Consider the following 18,131-nt stretch of genomic DNA (forward strand, 5'->3'; position numbering starts at 1 on the left):
AAAAAAAAAAGAAAAAAAACAGTAGAAAAAGAAGCCAGCCACGAAGCACAGTATACACCTATGAACAAAGCCCTTTGTCTTTGTGCTGGTGTGCTAAGTCACCCTCAAGGATATAAGAAAGCATCAAAACTTGAATTTGAATTAGTCAATATTTGGCAAATATATACCTTGTTGTCTTCCCAATAAAGAGCAAAACATTCATCCCCAGGTCTCCAGGTTTTTCCATACTCTGCATGAATTGATGGTTCTATTATTTTCTCTGGTTTGATGGGCCCCGATCTCCTTTTGGGTGCAGTGTTGTAATACAAAATCTTGTCATCATAAGATGGAATCACAGTAGGTCCTGACAATTTGATAGGCCCTACTCGTCTTCCTTTTTGATGATGTTCTGTATCTCCATTCGGTATAGAATTAAAATTATCAGTTCTACCAGGGTTTTGGTAATCATTATTCACACCAAAATGTTGCTCACTTTTTACCATAAAGGTTTCATTACTTATTGTTCGTGTTTTCCTATCACAAAAATTTTCAGAATTGTGTATTTGATTTTCCCTTTTCCCACGTTTCTGGTTATTGTTGTCGGTAGTATCTTGAGCAGCAGAGTTCTCCTTGAATTCCGTGAAAGACACCCCTTTTCCTATTCTGTTTTGTATATTGTTATCCCTTTTTTTAAAGGAAATATCACTCTGAGCTATGGGATAACCCAAATCCTTTGGCCTATCATTTCTAGGATAATGTCTGTCACTTTTAATTTTCTCCTCTGTCCAATGTTCTAAAGAGTTGTGCCTTTCAGGACCTCTGTTTCTTGGTAATCCCCCACTTTCCAAAGCCTGCCTTGAATTCTGAATATCTCTTTGAAAACGAGGGGGCTTCTCATTCCTTGGTTGTCTCATGTCATTGCGAGAAATATGCCTTGAATGATTTTCTTTGATGCCATTCTGTTCTGTATTCATAACTTTGGGCTGTACTTGATGTGGTGGTTGAAATTGTAATTTTGGTTCTATAAAGAGAAAAAAATAATGATTATATACATATATATATAATATAGAAACAGTGGATCAGATCCTAAATGATAAAGCAACAGTATTATTCAGAAAAGCAAGTAGCATTTACTTCTGAGATAAATAAATGGAATTGTCCTTTAAAGTTTAGCAGATATTTGAACTGCAATTACTGGTTAATAGAAAACATACACAATTTGTCTTGATGGTACTTAAATTAGTTATTATTAAATGAGTAACAATCACTTAAGAAAGACAAATAGAATTCTGATGTGAAGAAAGGAATGGACAGGAAAATGAGGAGAAAAAAGAAATAGTTGTCATCTGAAAATTTTAATTCAGTAAAAATAAATTGCTGACAGCTGTTCAACATTAACATAAAGGCAAGAAATAGAATTGATAAAATGAACTAGAGCTAATGGGAATAGCAAAAACGTCCATGATTCTGAAGACAGTGATCAGTGAGCCATAGCAGGAATTATTCAAGTGCAACCTTTAAAAGATTGAGTCAGAACTCTAACTGATGTTAAGTGGAACAAAATTATCATGGACCTAATGAGAAGGAGTAGATTTTCTATTGCACTGTGGGGTTGGAGAAGATCATGGAGTTCTGTAAAACTTACTGTGGATTTTTTTATTTTATTTTTAGGCAAATGTGAAATGTTTTAACTTTTTATGAAACATTTAAGGGAAGAGCCAAAGGAGGTTGCAGATCAAGATGAATCCAAGAGGAACAAGCATAAGAAATAAATGAGTTAAAACATTTGTGACAGAAAAAGCTCTTACTGACATCACAGAATTTCATTTAAAAATTAATAATAAGGGAAATGATCTCTCGGCAAAGAGTTAAGAATAACACTAGAGAGCAAGAACAACTCTGCCAAGGAAATGTTTATAAGCCTTTGTATTTGGCCAGCACATTCTTTTGTCATGCGCCTTCTGCAGACAACAAGTATTCCCATGAACAAAACAGTAACTGAGTTAGGTGGGATGCTCATATCTGGTAAGTGGAGGCAAGAGTTCACAGGACAGTGATGTTATACAGCACCATTCAAACCACTACAGAAGTATTGTCTGTAATTGTGGACTGCACAGCTGAAGAAAAAAAATGATAAATGAGTTTGCTCAGAAAAGTGAAAAAGCAATCTGGAAAGAAGTTTTTAATCAGATACTACGAAAATGCAATCCACACAGCTAACATAGCTGATGGATAACATACAGGTAACTACATTTTATAAATATCTATTAGGAAAGCAAATGTTGATAGCTGTCTACTTAGCAAGAAAGACTTATTATGAAACAGTTAAACAGTTAGAAATTGAGTATAGGAAAATCAGTTTAGAAATTAAAGGCTTTTTTTTTTTTTTAAATGCTGGTCTTTAACTGTTGAAGCAATTAACCTTGGAATAGAATTATTTCACCTCCTTTAAACCCAAGCTGCACATTTGAATTTGTATTTCAGTCAAAGCCTAGCTGTTGGTGTAAGAGGCTATAGCCTGTGACTTGCTCCCACCTCCTGAGTTCTTTCAAAAAGACTACCTAGATATGCCACCTCTCACTTGTTTTTCCTGTAATCTCATTATTTTTGTAATTTGTTGCTCAGGAGATTCATTTTAACAGCAGGAGCATGAAACATTTGGAAGACTGAAGAGGCAAGTTTGACAATCTGAAACAGAAGATATTTGGGTTTGGGTCAATGCTGCAATCAAAAATATCATGTTTATCACCAACTCTCCTACCTAATAATTTAGAAAAAAAAAAAACAGTTGTTAAATTTAATCTTTTCTTGAATCTTTCAAAGGTGTCTGAAATTTTTTTCTGACTTTGGATTTCGAGAAGATAGGAGCATCAACTTGTTCTCAGTACCTAAGAACCAAAGAAAGATAGAGTAGGAAAATATGCCTAGTCCTTAGCACTTTTATATTTTTCCTTAATTAAGTCAGAGCTCTTGATACTATTTGTTCTCTGAAAGTTCCTGTGCTTAGATATTTAAGCTGGCAAAGATGGATGAACTATTCCTTATAACCAAAGAAAAACAAGAAGATTAATAGAAAAATCATTGTGTTCAGTAGCAGAAATAATTTAAGGGCAAAGGAAGACAGGAAGACAGTTTCCAGAAATTTTGTCAACTATTTCTGTTATCTCTCACAGTCAGAAGGCTTCTCTGTACAACCCAAACTGAAGCTACTTATTTTCAACACAAATATTTTCAAAAGATGGCATCAACCATTCATAGCTAAAAATAAGTAATACATAAACCTGTAGTATTAAACTGTTGTGGTTTTTCTTGGTTTGTTGTTTTTTCTTTAGAATTCTTTGCATTTCACTTAAATAGTGAAATATTATGTTTAATGATTAAGGAATTAGTAGTTCATGCAAGAGTCTAACCCATAATACTTTTGACAGCACTAGTTACTTAGAAGTAAAAAATAATAATAATAATAATATATTTCAGAACTGAAAAAATAAGTAAAAAAGCCCACAAGATAGCACGGTACAAAACAATAACACACCGTATTTTAACTTATTTGTGTGTGTTAAATAACTAAGCAAACAGAAAACTATTTTAACTTACACATTTTTTCCACTTCATCTGAATTAAATTAGAGAAAACCTACCAAAGCAATGACAAGAAATTGAGCAACTGGTTTGTAGTATCTCAGAATGGCATAGTAGGAAAGGATCGTAAAAACCATCTAGCTCCAATTTCTCTGCCATAGAGTTGCCACCCTCTACATCAGGCTGACCAGGACACCATTAAACTTGGCCTTGAACACCACTACGGATGGGGCATCCACAACTTCTCTCAGCGATCTGTTCCAGTGCCTCACCACACCCCCTTCTTATAGTTTAAAACTGTTTTCCTTGTCTTATTACTACCTGGCCATTTATCTGTTCACAAACAGAAGTACGTACTTCGTAACTGCAGATTCAGAAATGATTTCAGAAGTTCTCAATAATGAGTAGTACTGAGATTTCAGACAGAATTAAAGACACTAAAGCATGGAAAGATGCATGAAGAAAAGCAAATCAGTGCTCTCTATGACACCGTTCTTCTCACTAGATCAAATAAACTATTTTAGAAGAAAAAGTGATGCTGCAAAGAATTTTAAAAAAAAAATCTTTACCCCAGTTCAGAAGAATTGCTTTCTGTTTTTTCTTTTGTGTGGACACTGAATCATTTAGAAGAAATTAATATCTGCCTGAAGAGTACAGAAGCCTAACACTTGTGATGGTGATAAATATGGCATTCCAGGTAGGTAACTATGTGCTTGGTCATACGCTTCATTGTACAACTATATATAAAACCTCTGTTTCTAACCAAAATGTGTCTCTCAACATCTAAAAAGAAAAAAACTGGCATTTTAAAGACCACATCAGACAGCAACATGCCAGAAATTCTGCAGAAGAATCAGACTTCATTATTCAGTGGAGGTTGCACGATGTCCTAGATAAATGCAGAAAAACCTGCCTGCCTGGGCCTTCCACAGTACAGCTGCTTACTAGAAAAACCAATGAAAAGATCTTATTATCTTATTCTTGGTGATACAATGTTACGTATTTAGCTGTTTCCAATAGTTCCCCTAATGTGCATTCTACCACCACTATTTTTTTAATACTAAGGATTAGATACAAGTCTCTACTGGTAACTTACAGGACCAAATTAAATGAAAAAGCTGCTGGTAATACATACGCCATTTTCTGCAAACACTTGGACACACATTTCATGAAGAAAGAATTCAAAGGGGTAAGTATCGTCACTGTACGTACACTGTGACATTGCAAACGCTGAACACTGGTGTCACCTTAGCTTGAATGGAGATGGCAATATTTCAGCTTGAAAGGAGATTAAGGCAGTAATATTTAAAAATTTAAATGAGTTAATTTTCAATTACAATAGAGGCATAAAAATGGCAGAATAGTAGCATTTTCAGCAAATGGTTTTCTAGTAAGTGTTTGAATTCAGACTGCGTAGTTTTCTCAAACTTGGCGAAGAAATCTAAGATTTCTGAGAGAGAAGAACCACCTGCAATTAAGCATGAGCTTAGCTATTTCTTGGAAAGTCCATTTGAAGGGCAGTCTGCAAGATAAATTAAAGTCTGGCATAAGAACCGAGGCATGCTCCTATGGGATTGACACATTCAGTAAGAAAAAATAAAAACTGACTAAATGAAAATAAGCAATCTAAAGCCTACTGACTTCCAAATAACAGGAAGTACAATTATATTTATTATTATTTCTCTAGAATGAAAAAAGGGGTTTTCTAATTAAAAAAAAAAAAAGAAATATTTTCAATTTTCAAAACTGGTAATGAGAGTATGTTTTTTTGAGGATTTTGTTTATGTTTCTTTTTTTGTTTCAGAAAGCCCAACTCAAGAACAGCACACCAAATTGCACACTGATCATTCAGGGAACACCAAAAAAAGTTAAAAAAAAAAGCAAGGAATCTAAGTGTCACATCACAAATATGTCATATTTTTGGACAACTGAGCATGAAGTCTTTATTACTTTATGTAGAACTACACTTTTCTTCTTATGACATTTATGAAAACTTTTTATTTTTCGTTAAGAGGGGGGAAAATTGCACAAACCAAACTGTATTTAGGTTTATAGTCTCCATTTATGTGTTTTAAACTGAAATATATGTGCTACTATAACCATTGTTTTCTAGTGAAAAAACACCACGCTTTAATACACTGCAATATATTGGCTACACGCACACTAAACCAAAAGAATCATAAAACTCCTGCTAAGCAAACACTCACTACACACCAGCAATATCGTTTTAAAAGAAGCAATTCAATTCTTTCACAGTTCTTAGTAAACTACTATTACTTACTGTTAAATTAGTAACAATAAGAAAGGCATATATCCCACAGAGATTATTTTTATTATTTTTCCTTTAAATGCCTTACAGCCACACATAAGAGAATTCTCTCAATATCTAACCCTCTCTCTAATCTCTTAAATAAGATATCCAAGAACATATCCAAGAAATGTTCCTCTTGTAATGCAAGAGGAAAAAGCACTACTACTGCTCCATTTTTATTCACTGCGGAAATCTACTTCATTTTTGGTCAACAAAATGAGCTGCCAAAGGATAGATCTCAAACCTAATTTTTTATATATGCTTATGAAAATACAATTTTGAAATTACTACTTGAACACAATTTTACAAAATTTGATCTGCTCATGCAGAATGCTTCTGTATTTCAAAGGGATTTTCTACCACGATTTTAAATTTCTGGAAAATACAGTGAAGAGGCATGATACAAATGCTCCATCTTCCACTAATTAATAAACAAAGTCATAAGTCTGTGGATTCATTCCATAAATGAACTATAAACAATGAACTAAAACATAAGAAAAGCAACTCCAATATACTTTTTTGCTCACTTTCTACTATTTCTGAAAGACCTAGGGCCAAGTAAAATATAAACCAATAATTAACTACTTAAAAACACTCAATTTATAGGGGAGAGAAAGATACTGAAGTAATGAAACTCAGCACAGAAACAACTATAACACAGTAATATATATTTGCTATTAAAAGAACTATAAACTGTCACAATTATTAAGTGAATGCTTTTCTGCTAATAGCTAAATCGTAACACATCAAAAATGTTTGGTGAACTTTGACATGGCTTATAGTCCGTATCACTGTACCTTCCTAGCAAGACGCCTCTGGATTTGCTAGTAATTTCACTGACTCCTAAGCTCACCTGCTGCCACACATTTTCTTTGACAAAATGGGTGTCCTTTCTTTCCTGCTGATCTCTCCTTCCTGAATGAAAAACATTCCCAGTGCAGTTTGAAAGACTGAATTTCTAAACTTCTCTGCATTTTTTTTTCATTTGAATATGCTGAAATTTTATTGCTATAGGCTTCCAGAAATATTAAAACATATTAAAGCAAAACATTACTCTGCATATGCAAGTAGACTTCAGCTATAAATGTAAATGTTCAGTTTCAAAAACATCTAGCAAAAATATCAGGGAAAAAATGCTATGCTTTTAACAGGAATCGGATAGTTTTAATAATTCCAACAGAAAACTGGGGTCTCAATGCTCTGACCCAGTCTACACAGCTTCATGTTTTCATTTCTAACTCAGTAATGACTCTGAGACACAAGTACACAATATTAAGCAACTAAGCGTAAATTAATTGTTTCATTTTTGTAACAACAACAACAAAAAAGATATTTATTCACGATAACAAAAATTAATACGTTCAACAAAACATCTCTGGCCTCGTTTGAAATTTCCTGCATACTTGTAACAGCCAACAACTTCAACCTTTTTACCAAAAATTTAACATCAATGCCCCCAAACTCATTTGTATACATTTGCTATAAATTTTAAGTATACATTTATTATGATTAAACACATATATACTGACATACACACCTACTATATATATATATATATATATACATACTTTCAGAAGTTAATAAGATAAACTAGTGCTTCATAAATTCTTATTTTCCTCTGATATTTAAGCAATTTCTCTGTCCAGTACAAATTAAGCATCCACAAAGGGTTCTCGTGTAAGACTAGATTAGTTTTTAAGTATTTGTCATTATACAGTTATTTGCACTTCCATCACAATCTCTGTGAATTCCAATATACTGTGTCATCTCTTTTTAGGCAGAGCTCACACCTTGCAAGAAATTACTGGAGATACTGGTGAAAAACAGCAGTACGTCCTTTTCAAAACAGGCAATACATGACACTCCACTGAATGAAATGCTTCTAAATCTGTGACATAAGAAACAAGAACTCTAGACAGAAAAGTCTCAGTGGTGGTGAAGAACAAGTTAGTTGTATCAGTCCTGAAGGCTGATTTACCCTAAATATACATGTATTCTTCTGTTGGCTGTATTCTGGTTTTTCTATACTCCCATTTTTTAGCAACATAAATGTCTCTGCCAACTTCTGCACAATTTTAGCTGTCTTTAATCTATTAAGAAAGTTTTGTTTCCACACACTTAATTTTCAGTTATTGACTGAATATTTGTCATTTACAGCCTGAATTCTTCTAAAAAAACACCACTAAGGGCTCCAAATTACAAATAAATGAAAAGGCAATATAGGAACTCTCTTAATCTCAATGGCCATTTGGAAGGTCCCTGGTAGCCTAAAGCTCTATCTTTTTCATTTGAATTGGGAACAATTTTATTCTTCAGCTTTGCTGTGTAAGTTATCACAGTAGTATTTTTTTTATGAAACCATCACCTCATTTTGAACATTCTGCAGTTTTTGCTAGTATTTCTCACATGGCTGCATTATTAGCTATTTCTGAAATTTTAAATCAATTCCAAAACATTACAGCTTGTCCATTCAGGTGTAGGGATAGTCAGATCTCGAAAGATTTCTTTAAAAAAAAAAAATGTGTAGCAGAAAAAATGAATTGAGCATTGCAATAGGAAAATAAAACTAGTAACTGTTTTCACCATTAAGTATTTTTTTTTTTTACACTTCTTTTGTTCAGTTTACACCACCTTTTAGTGCATCACTTCTTTTTTAATTATAGCCAGTGAAAGTAAACGAAGTATTATTAAGAGACAACAGAGACTATTTGGGAACTCAGTTGGAAATTATTATATATAAATGCTGAGACTCCTTAAATGCACTCACTAGAAAACACTAGTTCATGTAAATTAGTATGACCTTTATTTAACTCTTGAATAAAGTGTTGTTTTATAGGGAGAAAAAAATTACAGCTCCACCACAAAACTTGACATTAAATAATGGAAACAGATATTTCAATTTCACATTGCCTACTGAAACACTTCCAAGGCAAAAATAACAATCTTCTTTTATTACTCAGCTTACTGTGAATTCTACTTCAATATCACAGCAGCCTCTAGAGACCTCAGAATGTATAAAGTGTAAACTTTTTTCATTCTAATGGATCTGTCTGTTAAAACTTCCAAAGTATGAAGTGATTTAGGCATAACCAGGTGTCTAGATTTGTAAACTGCATTCTTTTATTGCTTCTAAAGAAAGAAGAGGACATTCAAGTAAAAGCCCACATTTTTTGTGCTAGATTTTAAATATTGTTTGGCTTCTCTCTGTCTAAAATACCACTTCTTCCTCACTCCATACAGTTATTAAACAGGAAAGCTATGAGCAAAAGGCTGTTTAATATATTATAGCAAAATGGGGGTTTGTTTGATTGGCAAATAAGAGTGAATAAAAAACCTACTTAGCTTACTGCTCTTAACTGAGCACCACACAGAATGTGCTGTTTGGAAACTGAGAAAGGAGGACTGGAGTTCGGTGTTTTTCCTTTGAACTACAAGAATGCCCAATAAAGTTGCAAGTGTCTTTATCAAATTATTATTAATAAGTGGTATTTATCTAACTTGATTTCAAAATTACTAACCTCAAGGTACTTAAGCCTGAAGCTATCAGCTTTTTGACAGCCAAGACAGAAACACAATCTACCACAGTGCAATTTATTTGACCTTTCTTCAAAGGAGAGGGAAAGCTCTCAAGTGCTCCTTGTTTTACTGTTGACTGTGGCGAAACTTGTAGAAGCCAGTTTCTAGATAAAGAAGAAAAAAAAAAATCCACCAACTCTGCCAAATACTGATTCCAGATACTTCAATTTCAATAACTTACCCTCTACAGTTAAAGTACCCATTTTGGATTCTAAGAAATCAAACAGTGTGCTTGGTGCAGACGGTCTGGTATTTCCTAGCTCTTCTTCATCTTCAGGTCTTATTCGGCCTCGGCCCTTTCCTTTACCTGTAAACATTAAACAGACCTTTTTCAGGGGTGAGGTAAGAGGGGGAAAAAAAAAAACACAAACATTTATTTTTTCATTATTAGACTTAAATTACAGCAATTTTGTACTCTGTTAAAAAAAAAATCTATTGCAAGAGAGATATTTTCCATGTAAGGTGATTTCAAATCCAGAAATACTGTAAAGGATAATATACAGAGGCCTTTTCTAAGTATTCTCTCTCAGGTTTACAATGCATTCTAACTTGTTAAAAAAAATGTAGATATACTTTACATAAGTTATACACATTACTAATACATGGTAAATAAATTCCTTTGCTCCTGAACACTTCATTTTAAGGCTCATCTTTTCAAGTTGTACCTCTAGGTGGTGGTCCCTGAAGGGGCTTTTGTTTACTGCTGTTCAGAAGAAAATTTAATGCTGCCTCTAGGTTGTTACTATTATCCATAAGTGCCTGTCTTGCTGCTTCTTTACTGAAGCCCATCTCTGTTATGTGTTTTAGAGCCTTTTCATCAACCTGAAATAAAAGATACAAACAAATAATCATAAGCTACCACAGACTCTATAAAACCACCAGATATTACTTTAACCTTCCATTAATAATTATTTTTTTCCATATTGCATTGATGATAAACATTTTAGATTAACATATGGTATCATAGATAAGTTCTCTTTTAGTTCTAAACAACTAGACAGTAGAGACTTCTTTTTCCAATTATTTTCGCGTAACTTCTTGATTTTTTTGTTCTAATATTAAGCAGTTTCAAGCAGAAATTCCCCTTTTCTACCTCTTTCTTTATTGCACAGCGGAACAATCTGACAGACTGTAACACACTTCCTCTTCAATGAAAAATGAAAGGAATCTCTCTGAGCAGTATTAATGTAGTCTTCATTTCTCTTTGAACCCTTTCACAACATTTATAAACAACACCAGAAGTGGTTACACATTTCTCAAAACAAGGAGAAAATGTAAACTGAAAAGGTTTCAATAGGAATGAAAAATACAAACAACCTCCCACTTCTGAACTGTACATAGTATGATCAGAAAAAGGCCAATCAAGAATCACAGACTGTGCTTAAAGGCCTCAGCTGGGACTGCCTCTTCTAGTGCGGATATACATTAAACGTGAAATGGGGCCAGGCTTTCTGCCTTTCCTCATCCCACACCCAACCAAAATGATGCCAATTATCTATTTACTACAACAGTTCTACTACAACTTCTCCTGAAGTCTCTATCCATTCACTTTCTGTTCAGCTACACCATATGCTCTGGGACAAGAACTACAAGCAGACGTCCTATCCGGGGCAGTGGCATAAAATTGGTGTCCATGGCTATTGTTTCAGTTCAGAGACTTAAGTAAGCCAGGAGATATAACAACTCTAAGAACTTAAAAAACTATGTTTTGAAACCCAAAAATCACTGTAACGAGCAAGACATAGTTATGTTAACTGCTTTCATGTTCTTAATTTCACTTCTTAATTTCCAAATTTAACAGTATTCTTCAATGTCCACAGATTGAATACAATTTAAAACATATTCAAAATCCAGTGGCAATGAAACACGACATGAATGCCTATATGAGATCATCAATGCACTTGAATTCAATTTTCAGTTGCCCAAATAAAATCTCACTTAAGGCAGTATAATGGTTCTTCATCTGAGCCATTTGCTGAGATTTCTATGCATGGCAACAAGGATCCAACACAAAAAATTGCTGCTTTCTACTGCCTCAGCAAGCCTGCTTCATACTTCTCCCTCTTGAAGATGTGTAGCTGCTTTGAATCAGGAGAGAAATTCCAGCTTACTCTACATCATCGCCTTTCACTGGTGGGAATCCAGTGCATGACAGTTATGTTCATCAAAGACTAGCAAGAAGTGAGGGCTCATATGTACACAACTTGTACTCTAAGCAATGGATTAAAAAAAAAAAAAAATCTTTGTCTCAACCTGAGTCCCAAAGGAAAAGCAATTTCTCAGATACAAAGACTGAAAAATGAAGGAATATCCAGACTACCTTTGGACATCAAAAACTTTCCCTTTAACTCATTTACATAGCACAGATATTGCTGGTTCTTTTATAAAGAACTGGAATGGAAAAGATATATCCTACAAGTCTGCACAATCTATTGTCTGTCTACAAAGAAATAGGAGAAACCACTATTTTGTGTCTTTTTCTGTGACATAGAGTTTCAACTTTCTCTCAAGGTAACACACTGGATAGATAGAATAAATACATTGACTCTTTCTATATTTACATGCAAATTAACTACTTACATAAACTTTCAAATCAACTCCATATCACAGTCCTAAAAACAACCAAAAAAAGACCCCTTATCTGCTGCTAAAATCATCAATTACAACTGAAGAAGGTTTTCTGTTTGGACTTAGTGGGTTCATATTCTTTTAAACAGCAAAGTACATTAAATGACATTAAGCTTCAAAAAACTGGAAGTACTGCCAATTTACAGTACAATGTAAAGCAAATCTCCTACAGACCATAGGAAAAATAGAAAATAAGTATTGCCCAATTTAAATGGAAGAGGGTCACTGGCAGTTTTTTTCGTTTGCTTTTTAAGTCTATTAGGTAGATACAGCTGTCAGTAATGACAAAGTATATATTAAATAGAAGGATGACTAAAAGATCCTTTAAAATCCATGTTTCTACAATTCTACATATATGTCTTAATGGATCTGTATATTTCTCAGCATAGTGCTGAAGATAGCACTGCTGGAAGCTCTCCAAGTTGCAAGGGGATAGCACCTATCTGACAATCAGAATTAAGCACTTACTGTTCTTAGGTGTCTTCTGACTGTTAAATCTTTGGTAAAAGTAAAGCAAGGTGGAAGACATTTCAGCTATTTATTGTTGAATCTACAGTCATTTACAGTCAATATTTTAATACTGGTTCACTGAATTATTCAGTAGTGAAATCAATTTCAGTCAGCGTGCTTTCATAATTCAAATCATTTTAATTGTTATTGTGTACTTGGGATTAACTCTCCCATTTACATCAAATTCATAGATTGCTAAAGCAAGCGAAACAAACTTCAATGACTGCTCATCTTATACCCAATTAATTCAATGCAGCAATGTTAAATTCTTTTCAGTAAGCATGAAATTATGAAATGCTCTGAAAGCGATTGCTTGGAATTTTGAGGTACAATTCAGATTCTCCAATGGTAACTCGTTTTACTCAAAACATTATTTGCAACTACGTCAACATTACATAGAAGTGTCACAACAAAACTTTCAGTGTCACAAGTACAATTCAGTTTTCTCAATGTCAAAGGAATTGTTTAAAATTCTTAAAATAAATATTAATTCAGAAGTTACACTGAAATTTTATTTGATGCACTGAACTCGAAGGATGAAAGTCTTCTTGCCTAACATGAATTAATAACTGTTGATGTGAAAGAATATTGAGCTTGCTTGAAGAACAAAATTAAAACAAGATTGTAATGACCTATACAAGAAAAGAACTACTTTTCTTTTGTGAGGACATTAAAAGAACATTAAAACTTCACAAAAATCACGTTGAATCTCAACTATATCAGAAGGACACAAAAGGAAAGCTCTTATTCTTCAGGGTTTTTTGTTTTAATTTTTGATACTTTTGCTTTCTAGTAACAGAAATGTTTATGGTTCCATTTAAATCTTATACCTTACCAGTTCTCTGTAGACACCTTCATTTTTTCCCTCAGGTTTTATTATCTTCTCTTTCTGGAAAAGTTCCCTGTTTCGATTCCCTCCAGCACTTACACTAAGATTACTTCTGCTGTTACCACCACCTCCTCCGAATGTCTTGGTCTTTAGATAAGCACAAAAATAACATTTTAGCAAACAGAACTCGGGAAAATAAACCTTAATATTTAGCTAGTACAAGAAGTGCGGTAAATTTGATGCAGCTGTATTTGTAACAATTATACTTTGCATCAACAAGTAAAGCTCTGATCTACACAATACACCAAAAAGATGAATATATTAGGTAGGACTTCTTGATTATTACCTGATGCCTAATTGAGGCTGTAAAAAGTGTACATAATTCTAGCTTTTATGAGTTATCAAGCAAATAATAAAAACAAATCACAATTTCTATATCCTAAAATGGAAAGCCGCGGGAGGGCAGAAAAATCTGGCACATTAGAGCAACATTTTCTAGCTGTTCTATCAGGTGGAACAGAGAAAATCACAGGATTTTCAGAACTGAAAAAAGCAAATGAGTTTCAGCAGCCTGCATTTTAATTTTCTTAGTTTATATATATTTTTTCAATAGAGGTATCAAAATAAAAATTATATCTATAATAAAAAATTATGATACATTTATTAGTTTTATTCAAATAAAAACATACTTAGCAATCAGTTCAGTTTTTGACTCATTATTAAAGATATACATGAACAGAAATTTAAGAAGGCAAGCAAAGTACCAGTCAGGAGACAAATACTTAAAATAACAAGAAAAGATCAATTACACAAAGCTAAATGCTACAAATGCATTCTAACCTCCTTGCTCTTCGCTACTTCTGCGATGGCAGCTGTTCTTTGTTTTTCGAATTCATCGTTGTCAGCAACAGGTTTTGCAGTATTTGTCATTTGCAGAGTCTTTCTGCGATCAAGCTCTCTGCTATCCACTTGCATGTGAGATGCACATTTCTGACAGCACAAGGTAAAGCTTTAATTAACTCTTATCTACTCCCATTTGCAAACAAACAAACAAACCCAAAGCATTATTCCATTAAAGTAGTGCAACTTTAGAAAAAGAATACAACTGTGGACATCTAGCTACCCTTGCTAGCGCTACTCATCCACCAGAGATGCAAAAAATAATGACTTTTATACTTTCAACATACTTCATGATACAGCTAATAAGATTCTTGTAAGTACCTTTGTCGTTTAAGGGTATTTGTTGGTGCTTCCAAGATATTGTAGTAAGAATCAAAGATCCCACAAACTAAACAAAATCTAAGGTTCGAAACGATCAATTTATATTTAATATTTTTCTCTCAAAGTGTCAGGATTGAAACCTGTATCTCCTCTTCTCCTCTCCCTTTAAACAAGATTTTTTTTTTTTTTAAATTCAAATCATCACATTATGAGGTGTCTTGACAGCCTTTGCCTAAATGGAACTAGCTCTCTCTAGATATCCTAATGCAGATTGTTCCATTAAATGTCATCATGGCTTTAACTTGTATGCCACACCTGAATTACAAAGAAATATACTCTACCTGTCCAAAAGGCAAAAAAGGGGGAGGGCCACCTTCTGTTCCAATATTACTCCTACTGTGTTTTGCTAAACTCTGTAAAAGAAAGTTGTTGATTAAGAAATTGCAAACAAAAATATTATTTGATAGATGTCAACATTTCAGAAAATACATGAAATGTCCAAGACAAATATTTTAAGCATGAAAAATAAAATATTTTACATTTCTTACATATTTTGTTTAAAATCCTACGGCAGTTTACATAAGCATGTAGAAGGCTGGATGAGGGGCACGGAGAAGAAGAAAACACTCAAAATTGCAGAATCAAAGCAATAGAGACAGCAAATGCAGAAAATTGAGTTTTATCCCAATTCTACAACAATAGAGCAAGGCAGCACAAAAATAGGTAGCAGATTTTTTTATATATATTTATAGCACTAGATATTTGCTTCTACAGGAAGCTGTAAATACAAACAGTTTTATCAGGTTTAAATAGAGTTCATACAAAGTGAGCCTAGAGAAGAGGAAGGTTTTACTGACTTCATCAAGGTACACAAGTACCTGAAAGGAGAGTGTGAATAAGAATTGAGGTTCTTCTCAGCAATGCCCACTAACAGGACAAGAGGTAACGGGCACAGAGTAAAATCCAGGAAGAGCTATATTATGTAAAGGTGACTGAACACAAGTACAAGTTGTCCAGAGAGGCTGTGGAGTCTTCCTCCTTGGAGACCATAAGTTGTCCTAGCATCAACATAGTCCTCAGCAACCTCCTCTCTGGGTGTCGTTGCTTGAGGTAGTGATTGGATAATGTGACCAACCTTCAGAGGCCCCTGATAACTTCAAACGTTCTGTTTACGTTTAGGTTCATTGATTATACAAATACTGAAAAGGATTAGTTAGCATAATACAACTACTCTGGATGCCAGGTAAGTATAAGGGCTTGGGCTATATGTCCACTCCCAGAAAAATATCTTGTTTTGTCACTCTTGGAAACAGAATACTGTGCCAGCTGGATATTTTCTATGGCATTATTTCCTATGGCAAATTACAGTACATATGCTAAACTGATCAGTTCTTTCCATATCCAAAACCATAACAGTTAGCATAATCATTACTGATACTTAGTATTTGTAGTATAGAAATGATATAAATAGCTAGTCAGAATTGGAGAATTGGTAAGTTAAACTTGAAAAACAACAAGAAAACCATTCTCAAATAATATAAATTATTAGTAACTACTAATACCAAAAAAAAAAGAAAGAACAAAACAAGATAAGACTACTTTAAAACATCTGCTCATAGTTGATGCAAAATTCTTTTGGGCTTTATGGTTGTTGTTCTTTTGTTTTTTGAACAAGCATCCTCCTATTTTATTATATTGGCTCATGACATCAGAGGCAGATGCATGTCGATGATATAACAGTAGAGGATGAACCTTCTCACCAGTATTCCATTACATTTTGTGACCACGTCACAGATGATGGCTAAGGGGCAGTCTGACTGAATGGTGTCTGACATGGAAGTGCGTATGAAGCAAAGGTGTATTACTGAATTCTTTCATGAGGAAAAATTTGTACCCAGTAACATTCATTCATCAATGCATTCATTCATCAATGTTTATGGAGAGCAAACAGTAAATGATAACCACAGTGAAGTGGTGGGTGCTGTATTTCAGCACTGGCAACAGCGACATGAAAGACAAGACATGCTCTGCAAGGTCACGGAGATTTCTCACAAGCATGGCATGAAGGCTCTTCTTCATCATTGGTAAAAATGTGTAGCTAATGATGGTGACTATGCTGAAAAATAGTGTTTTGTAGATGAGAATTTGCTCTATCAACCAGTGTTATTGCTCTTCATACTTCTTGTAGTTTCCAGGGAAATAAATAGGAGGTGTTACTTTCAGAGCAACTTATGTATTTCATTTCAGAACTAGAAAAAAATGATAGATCCTTAATGCTGTTAAAATGTCCTAACATTTTATTTCCTATATTGCATCTATTTTTTATCATCTCTTAATGTTTTGGGGGTTTTTTGCTGCTGTTTGATTTTTTTTTTTTTAAACACTGGGATAGTTGTGCATGATTACATGGATCACTTAATACTCTGCACTGGCAAAGACTTCCTCAAAAAAAAAAAAAATTTTTCTTCAATGTATTTATAATCTTGATATAAAATTTATTTACCTCTATCATGTGAGAACTGCAGTATAAATGTCACCGTATTTTAAGCCATTATACTATTATTATACTATCAGGGAATTTCTTAAAACATGTAAAATATTACTTTAGCTAATATGGTACTACACTCAGGCTTTTGGTTCACTCTTTTGAGGTAAGCTACTTTTATTCCAGAAGCAAACTGCATTTTTTAAATCATCTGTGATCGTTTACTGAATCCAAGGCAAAAAATAAAATAATAAAATTTCTTTTTTTTTTCCTGAAGACAAAAAAAAAAAAAAAAGAAAAAACTTGATAAACTATTCAATGAATTATTCAAAAGAAAGCACTTACAAGTGCAGAAAGCATAAAATTCTAATGCTTTAGCACCAATTGGTTCACTTAAAGTGTCCTCTTCGAATTACAAGCAAACCAATGGCTGATGACTGCAGTAAACTCCTTTGCTATTAAGTAAAGCTGCACAGTACAACAGCCATTTCATGGGCACGATAAGGCAAAAAAGAACCTTTACAGCCAAGCTCCTATCTTTGTGCCTGAGCACACATCTAGCATTTCAGTCAGGATTCATTTCACCCAGCTTTTTACAGCATCTAAAATGCAAATGTCTACATCTGAGTTAGTGACATTAGGTTCTTTTCAGAAGCAAAGATGGCAAATGGGATCTTCTAAGGGATTATGTCACTCCTCACATGCATCACACCTTAAAACCTGCCTGATCCTCCCTACTGACTGTAAAATGAGTCTAAATCCTATAGACTCATTATAGACATCATCTGAGGTTAGCCTAATGAATGCTATCCTTACAGCATAAGCCACCCAAAGCCTGGCTCTAGAGTAAGTGTGCTAATCCCTGAAGCCACTGGTGCCAAAGCAATACCAAAGGAGAAAAAAACCCAACAACAAAAAACAAACAAACATTATAACCAGAAAACTGGGAGCACTATGCATGAAAGATTATTGGAATTGCATTTTCATCAAAATATATCCATGGCATATTGT

General features: G+C 33.8%; 1 protein-coding gene across 2 annotated transcripts in view; it reads right to left on the reverse strand.

Annotated features, from left to right (window-relative positions):
• TDRD3 (tudor domain containing 3) overlaps positions 1–18,131 on the reverse strand; it is a 59,399-nt gene that overhangs the window by 19,679 nt on the left and 21,589 nt on the right. For both annotated transcript variants that reach the window (XM_010728750.2, XM_010728752.2), the window contains exons 5-10: positions 14,977–15,048; positions 14,255–14,404; positions 13,421–13,561; positions 10,113–10,269; positions 9,629–9,754; positions 168–1,000 (exon numbers count right to left, since the gene is read on the reverse strand). In XM_010728750.2, coding sequence (XP_010727052.1) covers positions 168–1,000; positions 9,629–9,754; positions 10,113–10,269; positions 13,421–13,561; positions 14,255–14,404; positions 14,977–15,048 — 1,479 coding nt within the window. The remainder of the gene's footprint in view (positions 1–167; positions 1,001–9,628; positions 9,755–10,112; positions 10,270–13,420; positions 13,562–14,254; positions 14,405–14,976; positions 15,049–18,131) is intronic.

This window comes from Meleagris gallopavo, chromosome 1 (assembly GCF_000146605.3).
Source record: "Meleagris gallopavo isolate NT-WF06-2002-E0010 breed Aviagen turkey brand Nicholas breeding stock chromosome 1, Turkey_5.1, whole genome shotgun sequence".
NCBI lineage: Eukaryota > Metazoa > Chordata > Aves > Galliformes > Phasianidae > Meleagris > Meleagris gallopavo.